The 16,552-nt window shown below is 36.9% G+C and overlaps 1 protein-coding gene across 6 annotated transcripts in view; it reads left to right on the plus strand.

Moving 5' to 3' along the window:
• Window positions 1–16,552, plus strand: part of RBMS1 (RNA binding motif single stranded interacting protein 1) — a 150,125-nt gene that overhangs the window by 122,867 nt on the left and 10,706 nt on the right. For 5 of the 6 annotated variants that reach the window (XM_030017711.2, XM_030017713.2, XM_041124066.1 and 2 more), the window contains 5 exons: window positions 2,635–2,792; window positions 6,096–6,175; window positions 14,889–15,004; window positions 15,893–15,942; window positions 16,038–16,131. In XM_030017711.2, the coding sequence (XP_029873571.1) occupies window positions 2,635–2,792; window positions 6,096–6,175; window positions 14,889–15,004; window positions 15,893–15,942; window positions 16,038–16,131 (498 nt within the window). The remainder of the gene's footprint in view (window positions 1–2,634; window positions 2,793–6,095; window positions 6,176–14,888; window positions 15,005–15,892; window positions 15,943–16,037; window positions 16,132–16,552) is intronic. The other variant, XM_030017712.2, reaches the window with a different exon arrangement.

A 16,552-nucleotide genomic window follows, 5' to 3' on the forward strand; every position in this document is an offset into this window, starting at 1 on the left:
ATCTACCCAGTTACCCAAATAAAACAAGTCATTCTGACATTCTGCAGTTGACTGAGTTTCTTTCTCTATTAGGTGTATCTGAATGTACGCATTGCTTTCTTCGCATGTAAATTAGATTTTTATTAGTGTGAACAAAATGGGGCCTTTTTTTATCTTTCCAAATGTTGTTAGGCTTTTTAATGAGAACATTTTTATAATATAATTCAGACTTTCTGTTATTATAGAATAAAAACATTACCAAATTAGATTAAAATATGCAAAGGATCTGATTTTCCAGCTTGTATGCTGTTTTAGGTTGTTGAGGGAAGTTTTAGGGTATTTGTGTGCAATATATTTTACAGCTTATAATAAAAAGTAAAAAATGCAAAATTTTTCCTTTCAAATACTATTCGGAGTTTCAGGAAATTATGCTGTAGCTACAAATGCAATTTTGTAATGCCCATGGCTGAAACCTCCTATAAAGCTTTTGCTAATAGCGCTCATTAAAGAAGGAAGTAAGCCTACATATCTCAAGGTGCAAAACAAAATTGGCTAATACAACCTAAGTAACAAACTAATTCTAAAAACGTGAAAGCTGTCTTCATCTCACATCTCCTACATGAGGAAATTTGAACTGTATGTCAAAAATGTAACTACTGTAACATAGACTTGCCCTCATGGTTGAACACTGCCCAGAAATGAATATTAATGTCAGCTCTGGCCTCTCAGTGAATCCATTTTCTGGTCTTCTCTTTCTGCTGATTTTCTAATATGAAAAAGAAGTCAGGTTTTCTAAGATAATTTAAATCACAAACTTCTATGTGTACTGTATAGATTCAGTATTATTTTGGGAGGGGGGATATTTCCACTAGATAACAAAAGGAAAAACATACGTGGTAGTCAAATGCCAGTTGTAATGGACTGTAAAGGGACTGACAAGGACAACACTTGGGCACTTGGAAAAGTTTGTGTTTTGTAAGGTATGTGGGATTTCAGTGTGGCTAGGAATTACAATCATATCAGAGGCATAGCATGCAGATCAGGAGGATGTAATGGGAGCACGTTTCCCTTTTATAGGTCCTTTGATGCTGAAATTGCTTAAAAAACCCTTACAGAAAACTTCAAAACATTAGTCCTTTATAACCGAATGTGAGATTCGGGGTAAAAATGCAAATAGTGAAGGCCCATAAGCCTAGAATTTGCTTCCCCATTTTTAAGTTTCCTTAGTTTTTGGAACAGAATAATTCATTTCTGTGCCTAAAAGGCACGACCTCCCCCGCTCCAGCCCGGGCTCCTTTTCTTTTTTTGTCCTAGGAAAAACCAACCCCAACTGAGAGGTGATATCCAGGGTAGCAAGTTATTAAATTATGCAATATGCTACCAAAGGTACTGAGATATTGTTAATATAAGGGCAGCTTAAGGACAAATTGATGCCTAATCTGCATAACAAGGTATCACCACCCATTCAGCTATAATCACTTTAATAAATGCTTTAATTCCAGTAGGCAAGTGTTGTGGTTTTGTTTTTTGTTTTCTGGTTTGATTCAAACTTCCCTGTAAGTCCCTCTTGTGCAGAATGAAAATATGCTGAGGACTATGCCAACAAAATTGTATTTGTTTCAGATCATATCATTCCTAGTGCCAAAAAAGTTCTCCTGAATGTAATGCACCCTGCAGAGACGTAGATCTATACAGGGAGCCACAGTGACGACATCAAGATTTTGCACAACTATAAGGGCCAAGTCATATAGATCTGTATAGATTAAGAATATATTTCATCACAGAGCATGGTCAGCAATTAGCAGTATGAGAGAGATACTCCCTAACCACAGCTGGAGAATCTGTAGACAAACACTGGAAATGATCGATTTCAACAAAAATGTTTCTTTGATTGAGGTGGAATTTTGTGGTAGGTACATAGATCACACAAAGTAGATAGCCTAAGGTCAGGGGAATGGCAAAGATGTGAGTACATTTGTTTCCTCCCTAATCACTCATCTCCTGGCTGCCCTACTCTGTCATTTTGTCTGTTTCTAGAGAAAGTTTTTGGAAGACTTTTGTATTGTCTGAATGCATAATGTAAAAGTTTGGTGAAAACTCAAAAACGTTCATGTGTGGGAGAAGATGACAGTGTCCCACTCACTTCTGTGTGCATCAGCCTATTCTTGTGGTAATATTTTGGCAATCTACATACTCTTAAATGCATTGTCTCCTTTTTTCCTTGTATTATTTTCAAATTGTCATTCCAATCTTTTCTCTTTTTAATTTACATTTGGCTTTATTTAGGTCTTTTCACCAGTCTTGTATTTCCTTGTCTGTTAACTTCTTTCCTTTTATCTTATTTTTGCCTCCTTCTTTTTCTTTCAGAAAAATCTGAAACATGAAGTTGTAGTGGGGACTATAAACTGGTCAATTATTCACCTTTATCTCCACTTAAAAATGTCATTGTCAGCAGTAATAGGAGGGGGGGAGCTTTCTCAGGAATGCTGTATACAGTGACAGAAGATGGAGGTCACTAATACTGGGGAAGAGCAGCCTTTAGAAAGGGGCCTGAGAAGTAAAAATCTGTACTAGCAGTTATATGTAATTGTTGTTATATTCAAAATGTCTTTCCAGTGGCAAAACCGATAACAATTGTTTTTAATTTGCTTTCAGCAACAAGAACAAGACCCGACTAACTTATACATTTCCAATTTGCCGCTTTCAATGGATGAGCAGGAGCTTGAGAACATGCTGAAACCATTTGGGCAGGTTATCTCTACGAGGATACTGCGGGACTCGAGTGGGACTAGCCGTGGTGTTGGCTTTGCAAGGTACTTCAGTGGCGTTAGCCATGCTGGCAGCTTTTTTCCTTTTTCAATTGAAAAGGCCAGAATAGGAGGAAAAGGCAGAAATTATTGAAATGATCAAGCTTTTAAAGAAAAGGGAGATATCTAGATGGAGATGCCAGCAGGGTTTTGTTAATTCTTCCTTTGGTAAAGCAAATATGGCTGTGTCTCATCTCGCTTAGATAGGTAAATCTGAACCTGTTGTTCTTATTGGACAACTATCTAAAATAAGATTTCACTCTCCACCGCTTCCTCCTCTGTACTTCTCCTTTCTCCTCTGTCCCTGAACCAGTAAGCAAGAGTTATACAGTGCTTCATAGACTTCTCCTGTGACTTTTCTGGCTTTTGAGGCTTGAGTTCAAGACAGGAGACCATAAGGAAGAACGACACCCCTTACCCCCCCACCCCTTTTTTTCTTTTCTTTCTTTTTCTTCATTAGTTCCTCTAAGAAACTAATTTCTTCATTAGCTCCTCAGCTCATCATTGCCCTTTGAACATCAGCCATTTGAATTTTATGGCTCATTAACCTATTGTCATGTAGGAAAGAAAATATTTTTATTCACTTACAGTAAATCTCACCTTAAAATATTTGACAGCTTGGTCAAATATCTCTCCCAAATCAACAAGAACAAATATTTTCCATAATTTAGTAGATGCCTCCCAAATATTCTGTCCATGTAAGTCTACTTTTTCTCTAGTTAATTCAGTTATTTGCTCTGGGGTCTCTTCATCGAAGCCTTTTCTGTGCCCTTCTAATTTTTTTTCTTTCTCTCAATAAGTCCTGCTTTAAACCCAGTAAGGCACTCAAAATTTGGAGGCTTTAGATTGGAGATTTCTATCATCAAAAGTAGGGGCATGCTTTGAGCAAAGAATTGGTGTTCTCAAAATATATTATAAAATCTCTGTCAACAGTCAAATTCCAGTAATACAGATGTTCAGCCAGTATTACAATAGCTCTGTATTTGAACCAATAGCAGAATCTAAAATTAGAGCACAGAAAAGAACTGAGCAAATTATATCTCCTGATGAAGCCAAAATTTTTAGGGATTGGTTTCCCTATGAGTTGGCTATGGGTAGTTCACAGCACTGTGATTTATTTATTTATTTATTTATTTATTTATTTATTTATTTATTTATTTATTTATTTTAAATTTCTGCGCTCCCTGCCCCCCACCAATGTATTTGCTTGGCAGACTGTCCAGTTTCAAGAAGATACAACAAAGAAACAAAATTAGAAGCAATGGGATGATATCCTTTTATTTAAGAGTGCAAAAACAGCAAGTTTGGTTTCTACCAAAATTTCTGCCTGTCCCCTTCAAATAAATCAATAAGTATTTGTAATATTTTTAGTGTAAATTTAATTGGGCATTTTTATCATACGCTTGTATTTTTTTCATATTAGAATATGCATAAATATTTGAGTGTGAACTCCATACAAGTATACACAGAATGTGTGTATGTGTTTTTGGATGATGTACAAAGCAACATATATACAAAAGCTATATTTACTAATTTTGAAAGATAGTGATACTTTCTTAAATGCAGCTTTCACTTTTTGGTACTATGAAGGATGGAATTCAGTAACACCCAAGCTAAAATTCAGTAGGCATTATGAATTTATTCAGTGTTTTCTCCCTAAACTTGCTTACCAACTCTACCTTGAATCAGTGTTTTTTTAGGAATGCCGGAAGAGTTTTAGAATTGTATGTAAAAGTCCAAAAGACTTGTCTGTATCCAAACCCCTGTTTGTATTGAAGACATTAAAAGAGATTAGTTTTAAAGTATTTTCTCAATAGGTTCTGTATTATACATTGTATGTTTTATATATATACATAAACATGAAGTTATTTTTATATACATATTTATTTATACACATACATGTGTTATATACGCATAGTATTCTACGCATAGTATTCTACGCATGCCTGTCATATCTCATCAGAATTTCTCCCCTTCTGCAAGGTAGATATAGGAAGTTAAAATTAAAATTGTCCAAGAAACATGTAGACATTAAATAAAGGTTTTAATTTCTTGCCTTTGGGAGCATTTTATTAAGTTAATAAGGGGTAATATATTTTATCAAGTCCAGACTTGAGTCTGAAACTGAATTATATTGTTTGTTTCATACGAGACAAAAAAATTAGATTTCTTTGATGCAGATCCAACAATCCAAAACTTGTGAAAATTCTCTAGAAGGTATTTTTGAAACCATGAGGAAACTTTCTTGTTCAGTCTGGCATTTTGATGATTTTGGTTGTTGTCTATGACTGTTTTGTCAGCCTATGCAGAAAGGCTATCAGAATTAAAAAGGTGCCAAGACTTAGTAATTTTTAGTACTGCTTCGTTGCTGCTGAGGCCATTGGCCTAATTTGTGGACCTGAATTACAGAACTTAATACACAAATAAAAAGAAAATCTCTGTTCAATGTTACCCAAACATCATCTTGCAGACAGCTGCAAAATATATTCTTCTTTTTAAAATAAATTTTGTTATACTTGCATGTCTTGTTGCCACTTAGTCCAAGCTGGCAGTTAGGACCGACACATCTACGCTGCAATGTAAGGATGTAGCTGCAACCTGCGGAGCCACTCCCAGACTAGCAGTAGCTCGCCAGTAGTCCACCCGGTCTATTAAGTCTAGTTTTGACAACGTAAGTGCACAAACCTGTTCAGGATGCTGGATAAATTCTCAGTAGCCATCACAGCTATTCGGTTATTGGTTCCTGTTTTGAACGTAATTTGGAGACAGTTAAATAAGACACAGGTACATCATTTAGTTGAGATGACACCTATAAGCTAAAAGCTGCAAAGGCAGTTTGCATCATGCAATCAGGCATGTTTATATTTGAGTTTATTACTCTTAAAATGTACAGACACTTCAGAATTCTCTATCAAAAGTGGCATTAACATTTGTTGTATGCATCATGGGCGCTAAGGATTCAGTTATGAATGATAGTGGATCAGTCTTTCTGCTTCCTTCAAGACAGCATAGGTACTTTGTACTAAAGCTGTCCAAGTTATGTTCTGCCTAATTTCTAAGTAAATAAGGGTATTGTATTTGCAGTTTGGCACTGACTTTGGCCTCAGAGTGCATAAAATGTTAACTGAGTTTAGTTTTACTTTTCTGAAATTGTGTGTTCTTAGAAAACATCTTCTCTATTGCTCACACATGGGAAAGCAAGCCACAAAAGTGAAGCGAGAAAAAGCAAGAAATATATTTTTAAAAAATCTCAAACTTGGGAATCTGGATGAGTGTTTAATTTATGTAAATTATTCTTTATTTTCTTAGGATGGAGTCAACAGAAAAATGTGAAGCAGTGATTGCTCATTTTAATGGAAAATTCATAAAGACACCAGCAGGAGTTTCTGGTATGTTGCATATATTTCTAACAAGATGTATGAATGGGTTACTGCTTACATGGAGGAGGCCTGTTACACTGATCATTGTATCTGGCTTCTCATTCAGAGGCAGGCTTATTAAAATGAAACTGTGTCTTGTTGGATGACTGTAATACTTGCTTACTTGGAACACAGTATAGGACTTTTCTACTGTAAACTTTTTCTAGGAATCTAGTAGTGTTCTCTCCTAGCAGATAGACAAGCAGCTGAAATGCCGTAAGCCAGCTATGCACAAATTTACATCCCACATAATCCCAGTTGAAGTTAGGAGACAAGTATGTGTTGTATGTGTATCAGGAGAGAATTTGGCTGATTGTCCATGGACAGGTTTTTTTTTTGAGAGAGGCAAAAAATGGACTATTTTTGCCATCTGTTGATGATTTTTTTGAAGTAATTTTCAAAAAAAGATTTGATTAGAGAAAAAAAACAGATTCTACAGCAGTGCCTTAATGCCAGGCACTTTCTTTCACTGGGGAGCTGTGACTCTCAAGTCAACGTAGGCTTTGAGGTTCTTCAGGAAGATGGAAGGAGGTCAACGAAGAATGCTACTTCTAGAAATAGCGTGCAAGGCAAAATGCAGAGAAGCTATGTAGTGCAATTTTGTTGTCACACCAAGTTCCTCATCAGTTTGCCTGCTTTGTCAGCACTGTTTCTAAGAGACAAAATGTATATTCCATAAACACTTAAAAATGAGGAAAGGAAATTCAGAGCAGCAGAGTAAAAATAGAAAGAAAAGAGGACAACAAAGGAGGAAAGAGTACATGCCTGACATTCCAAGCAGCCTTTGGTAACCATTTTATTGAGAATCCCAAGTGGGAATTTTACAAATTACTTGATGATGCTGTTGCTGAAGCCACCTTTATCCCACTGGTGAAATGTTCTCTGCAGCCAGACCATGACACCGAGGAGGAGTAAAGCAGCCGTCGGCAGGCAGGCAAGAATATGGCTTGTTTAGTAAAACTATATACATGCCTTATCCCTGAAAGATTACTCCAGTTTGAGGCAGTCTGTGCTGCAGTAAAAATGGAAAGCTGCTTCAGAGCACAGGAAACCACTCCCTTCACCAACACTGACGCAGGGTTTTGACTTCCCTGGCTTAGCTTTTGCAGACCCTTTGCATTGGGATTGATTGCCGAGATTATTTAGTTAAAACTTTGTTATATGTAGGGGCTGTAACATTTACTTTTCTATTTCATATATTTAGCAATCTGTATTTTATGAGATGGAAAATCCCTTTAGGGGCAAGGAGATCATGGAATGATTTTCTCTGAATGCTGACTGTGCTCTGATCCACCCTTCGTGATCAGTTTTATAGTGCTGCTATGGCTCAGACATAATTAAGAGTAAAAAGTATGGAGAAATCAAGAGTTCAAATTGACATATAGGGGCTTCTATTCAATTAGAGCCAGTAAAAATCTGTAACAGAACCTCTTATTAGTGCTTTTTAGTTTGCTCATTTTTATTTTCACTTTCATTATCCTGTGCTCAATGAAGGAGCTGTCAAGCATGTCGCTGCTAATCATGCTCTGTCTCTGGTGGGCTGTTGCTGAAGCTGGAGTTGCACCTTTATGATCAGGTTCAACCAGGTAGAAATAAAAAGTTGCTGCATGGAATTGTAAGAACAGTTTCTGCAGTGTGGAGGAAAACATTTACCAGAAAAGTGTGATTAACTAAGAACAAGAAATTTGCACAAAACCGGTGATTGTCAGAAAGTGGAAACTAAAGAGGGGTCTCAAGATGTAACCCACCTCACGGACTTTAACTTCTAATGCTTACTTGGCAAAGTAGGCATCTAGGCTCTCTGTCTAGAACAGGTAAAGCAGCACACGCCTCCAGAGACTGATGTATCTTTGCTGTCAGCTGTCCTTGCGGTTACAAAAAGTGTCTAGATGAGTCGCTCAGAAATAGATAACTGACTTTCAGACATTTAGAGTTAAGCGAGACGAGTCACATTCTCCATGATGCTGAAAAATGCAACAAATAATTAGGTGCATAAGGGAGTTGCAAGAACCTTGTTTATTAAAGACCCTACTTTTCCATGCTGGCGCTGTGAAGCTGTATTGCTCCTTGGAAAGGTTTTCATGGAGTTCAAATTCTTCCTGGAGTTCCTCACCACATAGCAAGCACATGTCCAATAATGCAATCGTATTAGAGGATGGAGCTTATGCATAATAATATGCTGCAGTCTGCCAAAAAGTGGGGCGGGGGCAACTGTGGTCTTGGACTACCTGCACAGAGAAAAGTGGATGTAGTGGGAAAGATCTTGGACAAACAAAGGTTAGGAAAATGTTTTGAAATAGATTAGCATCCTTCGGGGTTATAGAGGAGCAAGTTCAAATACGTGCAAAATAAAATTGTAGAACTGGAACTATGTTTAAATTCAAACGTTGTGTCCTAGAAACTTGGCTAAAATCAGCAAAGGGAGCTGGCTATAAAAACACTGTTATCAGGATGAGGAGGGTAGGAGAGACGGGCCTGTAATGAAATAGGTGTGGGAGGATTAACATCTGTTCAACAAAAACATGCTTTCATAATGCAGCTTTGTTATTTTAACTAAGTTTGGGTTTAAATGGAAGAATGAGTTAAACACATGGGAAGCATAGGTGAAACCTCCTCAGGAGCCTGAGAAGACAGAACAGAAAAACCTCTAAGAATCTGAGAGGGCCAAGGGTAGCACAGGGCAGTCACAGAAGTGTCGACTCTAGAATTGAGTGAGTGACTGGGCATTGATGATACTGAGCAAGCTGAACCTAGATGTAACAAGCTATTCAGGCTTTATTTCTCTGCTCCATATTAGATTAATGAAATCTATTCAATATTTAGCGTGTCCTTGTTTGTCTTCAGTAAGAAAGAAGGAAGATTAGCTCAGAGAGCAATTTCAAATGCACTGCAAGTTGGTATAATCCTAAAACTCCTAGGAGTGATGTATTAGTTTCACCATTTGTTCTAGCTGGGGTTTGCACTTTTGTTATGTAAGTTATTGTAATAGTTTGTTCTGTTTTATGAACTATGATTTTCTGCCCATTTTTCTTAGGACTTTGATTTTTGTATTCCATTCTCTTCTCAACTGTATATTTATTACATGATTGTTATAATCTTGAAATAACTTTTGCATTTAGTTCTACTTTTCTCCTTAAAGAATTATTCTTTTCAGTTAATAATGTGATATTTAAAGCTTTTTTTTTATTCTCATGTGAAACGTAACCTCATGATGTGAATTGGAGGAAACAGACACTAGACTAGTATAAGGAGCCAGGACACAGAAGATGAGTAGTGAGGACAGAGCAGCATACTTAGCCTCCCTCCCCTGAAGATGATACTTAATGTTTGCTGTCTTTTTGTCTTGTGTTGGACCCATAACGGTTGTAGCAATGATCTGCTGGGCAAAATCATGAAAGGCATCTCCTTCCTATCACAGCAGCATGTAGCTGCATGATGACATGTGAGAATAATTATATAAATAATTACATAAAGCAGTTGTGCTGTAGAATACGTAAGGTATGCGTAAGTCTGAGTGTATTTGTCTCTTACATTTAAAATGAAAAATATAGAAGTTAAAAAGCTACAGAAGTTTTATGCATGTTGTATAGGCTTTATGGATTATTTAATGCTTCTTTTACTGAAAAATAACAGGTGATTTTGTTTTAATGGATGTAAGGTAGAGAGCATTTTTGCTGAGCAGCCCATACCATTTTTGCATCAGGAATGGTGGGTTAAGGTGGTGACCCAAAAACCATAGATTATCCATGACCCACCCTCCTCTTCCCACTTATGGTAAAGATACTGGTCACTCAGATTCTGGTTTAGGGAGGAAATTGAAGACAGGTGTGAGAGCCCTGCTCTGGCTTGTGCTCTTCACTGTAGACTAGGAAGAGGTCTACCAGGTATGGTAGACACTACTGTTGGGAATGACTGTGATCTTGGACATCTTTCTAGTGCAGGAGAGGAGTGAAAATGGAGCCTTGAAGTAGTTATCTTGTGGCAGTCATTTTTGAGCTTTTTCTATTTGCTTATCTTTACAAAGAATCCAGCACTGCAGATCTCTATATAGTGAATTTAAGCCACTTGACCATAAACTCACATTTCTTAGTTATCTTCCACAGATCCTTTAGAAATCACCCATGAACAACAGTCTGAAAACTGCTGCTGAAGGGTATTGAGAGGTCACAGTGCTGGTGTTACTCCTGATTGTCATACTGAAGGAAGAGGAACCAAGATTTTACCCATTTAGATCAAAGATTAGAAGCTTTTACTGCTCTAATTCTCATAGTTTGTAATTGCTGCTTAGTTTTAAGAAGCAACATTGGAATAGAAAAGAAAAATGCTACTTAAAATCAGTCAAAATATTCTCCTGTGACAAATTATTAAACCTTGTATAAATTATTAAAGAAATATAACCCTGAGCACTGCGTTTAAGTGAAGACAGGATGGTGAAGAGTATATATTTCGTTTCTCTTTAAATGAAGTTGGGTTGCACACTTCTTTTTTTTAATTCCCACAGCTTTTGGCTAAAGTTTCTAGCTGTACAGGCTTGCTCTACCGTTAAGGTGATGGTCTAATGTCAGAATTCATTAGTCCCATATGCTTTGTCACTAGAAAATAAGCAATGAAAGTCACTTAAAGATGCAATTTAATTGAAAACTGATTAGAAGAATAGTATTTTAAAACTATTTTGTTGTATTTTTTAATATCTGAAAGCAGAGTTTATTGAAAAGTTGATAAAATTAGCCATGTAAAGTCAAGGATGTAAACACAAAGTCCAACATAAGAGTTTTGCATTTATGGTATCACCTGGTATGTATTTGGGTAGACACTGAAAAAATGAAAACTAAATTCTAATGTACATATGTGCACAATGTGTGTACGACAAGGAAGCATTTACTCTCTGGACTAATATTGCATTCACATCTTTCATCTGTAAAAACATTAGCCCTAGAGGAGGGTGATTCAGGGCAGGAGATGGTCAGCACTTTCCACAGCCAGGTTTTAAAGCACTGACTTGCTGTTAAAGCACGGGAAAGCTTGCGGTTACAGAATGCCTCCATAGCAGCAGCTCAACAAACATCTACAAACCATTGAGAGTGTCTGTTGGTTTTCATTAAGTGTCAGTAGAGTGGGCATTGTAAACATGGTGTCTTAGCTGCAGAAGTGTAAGTCCACTGTAAGTTGTAGCCTTTTACGTCAGCTATCTCTTAGCTGTGAATGCGACTCCGAATATTTATCCTGTGCTTCTCTGACTTGCACATACAGACAAGGCACTGAATGATTAATGATCCCCTTCATCACCACGTCTGCACACTTCCCAACAATTAAACAATAAAAATGACTCTCCCTTCCTTCCTGGACCACAAAAAAGATTGCTTGACTCGTCTGTAGGCCTTGTTGGATTTTTTTGTTTGTATCTATCTATCTATTGTATACATGTTTGTACGTGCAAGAGAGAGAATCTCTTACCTATTTATGAAAAATATGAGGAAAGGTAAGTTGAAGAAATAAATTTCAGATTTAATTTTGAAGAGAGCAAGGGCTATGTGCATTCTTTGGTGTGAGGGGGATCAATAGATCATACTTGGCTCCCATGAAGGTTTATCTCTTTCTCACGACCCTCCTTCTGATGACCATCAGTCATTGTGTTCTTGAAGCAATGAACACAGTAGTACTCAGGTCACATGTATGGAAGAGCAGCCAAAAATTGCAGTTGGGCTTTCAATTGCAGCAGTCCCCACTATCAGCGTTCAGATCTTGAACTGGCATCAGGGAAGGCAAATGCTATGGGGTCTTCTCAGAGCAGTTGGCCATATTAAATAGCCAGTCTGCTTTGTTTTTTTTTAACATGAGTTGGAGCTTTCACAGCATTTGGCTTCATTTATGGACACAGTGAGGAGCAAGAGAAGCTGGAAGGTCAGAAAAACAAGGATTCCCATGACTAGATCTGTGTTCAGTAAGATGGAGCACCAACTTCTGGCAAATCACAAAGTAATGCCTTTTAAAATTTTTTCTTCATTGTTGCTGGTTTTAGATATTACATATGCAAAATCCAATACTTGTGGATAATTCTTGTTCCATTTTTTCTTCCTCTTTACATTTGTCAGGAGAGTGTTTCCAATGCACCACAGAAGAGGTTTCATCATTTAAAATTTAGCTGCTTTCAGTTATCTACGAACAACAAAAAAATATTTATTCTTAAAATAGATTTTTATGAACATTTTATTCAAACAGTTGGACAGGTTTACTCTCACTTTTTTTGAAAAAAAAGATCTTTATCTTGAGACAATGATGGGAAATGTAAGCACAGATAACGCTTTCAGAGCAGTTTGTACAATTCACTATGGGGATTTTTAATGAAAGCATAATGCGGCTTTAAATAAAGTATTTACTACCTGCAAGTGCTATAACACAGAATCATATGGCTAGAAACCTTTAGGTATTTTCTGATGTCTTTGTAAGCCATTCTCATGCCAGTTTCTTTTGACTTCATCCAAAAATTTATAGTGTGTATTTTGGAAGTCACACATGTTTCCCACAATACTAGATGGTTTGAAATAATTTATGAGTAGCCAGAGGTACTCAACTTAGGGAAGAGTTTTTTTTTTCATTTAAGGCAGTTAACTTCAGTATTTGGATCTCAGCTCTCCCTTTCTGATGTTTTTTGGTTGGTTTTTTTTTTTTTTTTTCTTCACTGTGTAAGATCAGTGTCAAAATAATTTCATACCAGAACCTGACAATTTTACCCATGTTGACTAATCTTCTGAGATTAATTCCTCTTATTTCAACAGAACTGTACGTGGATTAAAGTGCTGTGTGATATGACCAAGGTTATTGGGATCTAGCTTTTATAAAGTAACATCAAATTATCCAACAGGGTATTGATATAGTACCTTTTTGGCCCAAATATGCTGAGACCGAAGTTGCTTCTCATGATAGAAGACCCCAAAGCAAAACTCAGTTCTGGGAATGCCAAAAATCCCCTCAGAAATTCAAGATTTTGAAGAGAATGTTCTCCAGCTTGTCTCCTACTTTAGGGTTTCTGTTATTTCCCTGTGCATTGACTCCACTGTCCATGGGTCTCCAATACTTCTTCCAGTGTCATTAGCCTAAACTTTCCCTGGCTTATTTTATGATTATAGGATTTCAATTACCATTCTCTGTAAGATAATACATTTTTAAATTAAGTCAGTTGTCATGTTTAGTACTAAAGTCTGACTCTCTGATACTGAGGTTATTTGACTGCTGAATAACAGTGCATGAGTAGGAGAGGTACAAGTCTGATGGGTGGGTGGTCAGTGTCGGAGATGAAACAGGGAACCACATACCAGTTCTGTCTCCCAGTCCATCCATCTTTTATAGAGAAGGCTGTCAAAAGATATATCATGCAGGAAGTGGCTATTTTCCCAGTAGAAACAGAGCTAGTGTTTTAGGTATGCCATCCAAAGCCAGGGATGACTTGGCCATTAGTACCAGTTTTGCGCCAAAGTTTTAAAAGTCAAGCTCTTTGCCAGGTTATAAGTCTCTGAGGTTTTCAATACCAATCACCTTCTGCAAACGCAGACAGAGTGAAGAGCGCATCAGCACTGGCCATGGTTATACTAATAGATTTTTGTGGCATGATACAGATATGCTAAAATTTTTCTTGGGGTTGGTTTTTTGCGGGTGGCCCTCCCACCCCATGTGTTTACTCTGCATGTGGAAAGTTGCATGTTTTCAGATCCAGCCGTGTCTCTTGAAGGTGTTTCCAAACAGAGAATGACTGGAGGAGTGTCATGGTAAAGCTTAGACAGCTCATGTGTCAGGAATTATTGGCAGAGAAGTGTTACATCCAAGTCATAACAGAGCTTCCACCCTGTGATTAAGGAGGGTGTGGTGTGATGTAGGAGAGCTGTGCTTCAGCCCTAGGTACGTGGAAACTGTTGCAGTTTAAGATAGTAACAGGGAAAGAATACTATGCAAACTTTTCTTTTTCATTGCTTTAATTTTGATATTAAAAACTGAAGTCATGGTCAGGATAATGTTATGCAAAAAAATTTTTTAAAAAAAAGTATAGCAATACTATTTCTTGACAGTATGCAAAAAAACAAGATAAAAGAAAAATCTTGAAGAATTTCTGGTTGCATTGTGTGTTCTTTATAGAGCAGAGAGAAAAAGGGAATGGCATTTTTTCAGTGCAAGGTGGCAGGAGATAAAGGTACCCACTCCACCCTGCCAGTTAGAGTAAGTGGAGGTACTGTGCCAGCTCTTCTGCTGTTCTGGATGGGCAGAACAGTTTAAGTTTTGGGACATTACTGAAACCTCCAAAGGCTGGGGGGAATATATTAAAGGCCTTTGGCCAGATTTATTCTCCAGCTTCCTTAGATGTACCTCTGAGGAGGCAAAGCTCAGAATTCAGATGGCAGTTCTCATTCATCCCCAGACTAACAGACGTATACTCAGGATATACAGACCATGTTTCTTTCCAACAGGTTTTAGGAGCAGTAGTTTAAAATAAAAAATATAAAGCATTCCAGATGTTCTGTTTGTGTGTGGCAGCTATCTTTGTGTTATGCAGAACAGTTGTTGATGCTGTAGTATGAGTCCGTGTTATTTAACTGTCATATTGGGAATATAACTTAAAAACCATACCTCATTTGGAGCGCTGACCACCTGCGTATGAACGCTGCTTCAACTAATATTTCTTTTTTCTTCTTAGTTCCTGCAGAACCTTTATTGTGCAAGTTTGCCGATGGAGGGCAGAAAAAGAGACAGAATCAGAATAAATATATACAGAATGGAAGAGCATGGCACAGAGAAGGCGAGGTGAGACTTGTAAGTCCTCCCTTCAAGCTTTAGTGTGGGTGTACAATAATGAATACTTATGAAAATGATAGGCATTGAGACTTCTTGGCTTGGCTCTTTGGCATATTATAAATGTGCAAGCAACTCTTAGCTGACAGTTTGCAATTCTATAAAATACTTAACCGTATCTTTCTTAACAGGAAAAAAGGCAAAATGCGAAACACTAAATCCTACCTCATTAAAGTGAACAACAAAATCTCCTTCAACTTAGTCAGGAATATGCTTGAGATATTTCTCATATTATAAAACTACCTGAAACATAACTTTATTTACATGTAGTAAATAATCCTTTGATTTATGCAGCACTGAAATGCACATCACTTTCATAAGATTAAAACAGTATACCAATGCAGTGCAGCATTAATTTTTTTTTTTGTCACAGCTGTTTTAATCTTTAATGTTCAAGATAATAGTTTCATAGGCTTACTGGGGTTAGCAAGCCTAGACACCTCATATATATGAGACAAGAAAATTCAAGTGTGTCTTCTGAAAAACAGCACTCCCCATTCGTTCGTATAGTTAATATACGTAGGCAACACCCTGACATAATCATCTTCAAGCCCTGCCTCTCAAACACACACAGGTTCTCTTAGCCAGGTATTTCATAGATTGCATTTTGTTCCTCAGGCTGGGAACTTGGAAACTTGTATTCATAGCAAATATCGCTGATTCTTTTCACTATGTAATTATGTCTGTCAATTAACCTTTCCCTAACTTACAGCAATAAACTATTTCAATACAGATTTTCAGTTAAAAATAATACAACTAAAGAAAGAGTAAGAGAAATAATTTACAGTCAAAATGGATTTTGTCAACTCTTTCTTTCCACCTTTTTTTTTTTTTTTTTTTTTTTTAAAGGCTGGAATGACACTCACGTATGATCCAACCACAGCTGCTTTACAAAATGGGTATGTTAAATAATGGCACGCTAAGAAAAGAAGAATTTTTGCATTATGGAAGGTGCACAGAACTGGCATTTAATAAATATTTCTGCATTTTCTAGATTTTATCCGTCACCCTACAGTATTACAGCAAACAGAATGATCACTCAGACATCTATTACGCCATATATTGCTTCTCCGGTTTCCACATACCAGGTTTGTATTTAGAAATTAGTAGCTGAAATGGTTCATCAGAGCTTATGTTTATTTATCAATTACTACATGTGGTTTTATGAATTCTCCAATAATGCTTCATTTTAATGAAGTGGCATCTTCATGCTGTACAGCATGAAAATGACGGCCTTAAAAACTAAGAGTGTGTTTGTTTCAGGAAGCACAGCAATTTAATGAGATACATGGTGTCTTGCAAAACAAAGTCTCTAATGTGTGCTGATGGCTAAGGTATTTGTAGCCACTTCTGCATTTCAAGTGTGATTTTTTTGTTTTCGCTTGGTCAAGTTCTTTTAGTGTCAATAATATATCTTTAAAATAATTATTCTTTATTTAAAACCTTCTTGATTTAGTTAAATTCTATTTCAAAGATATTTCTCCATGCTTTTCTAACTTTCCTCCAGGT

The sequence above is a fragment of the Aquila chrysaetos genome, chromosome 6 (assembly GCF_900496995.4).
Source record: "Aquila chrysaetos chrysaetos chromosome 6, bAquChr1.4, whole genome shotgun sequence".
NCBI lineage: Eukaryota > Metazoa > Chordata > Aves > Accipitriformes > Accipitridae > Aquila > Aquila chrysaetos.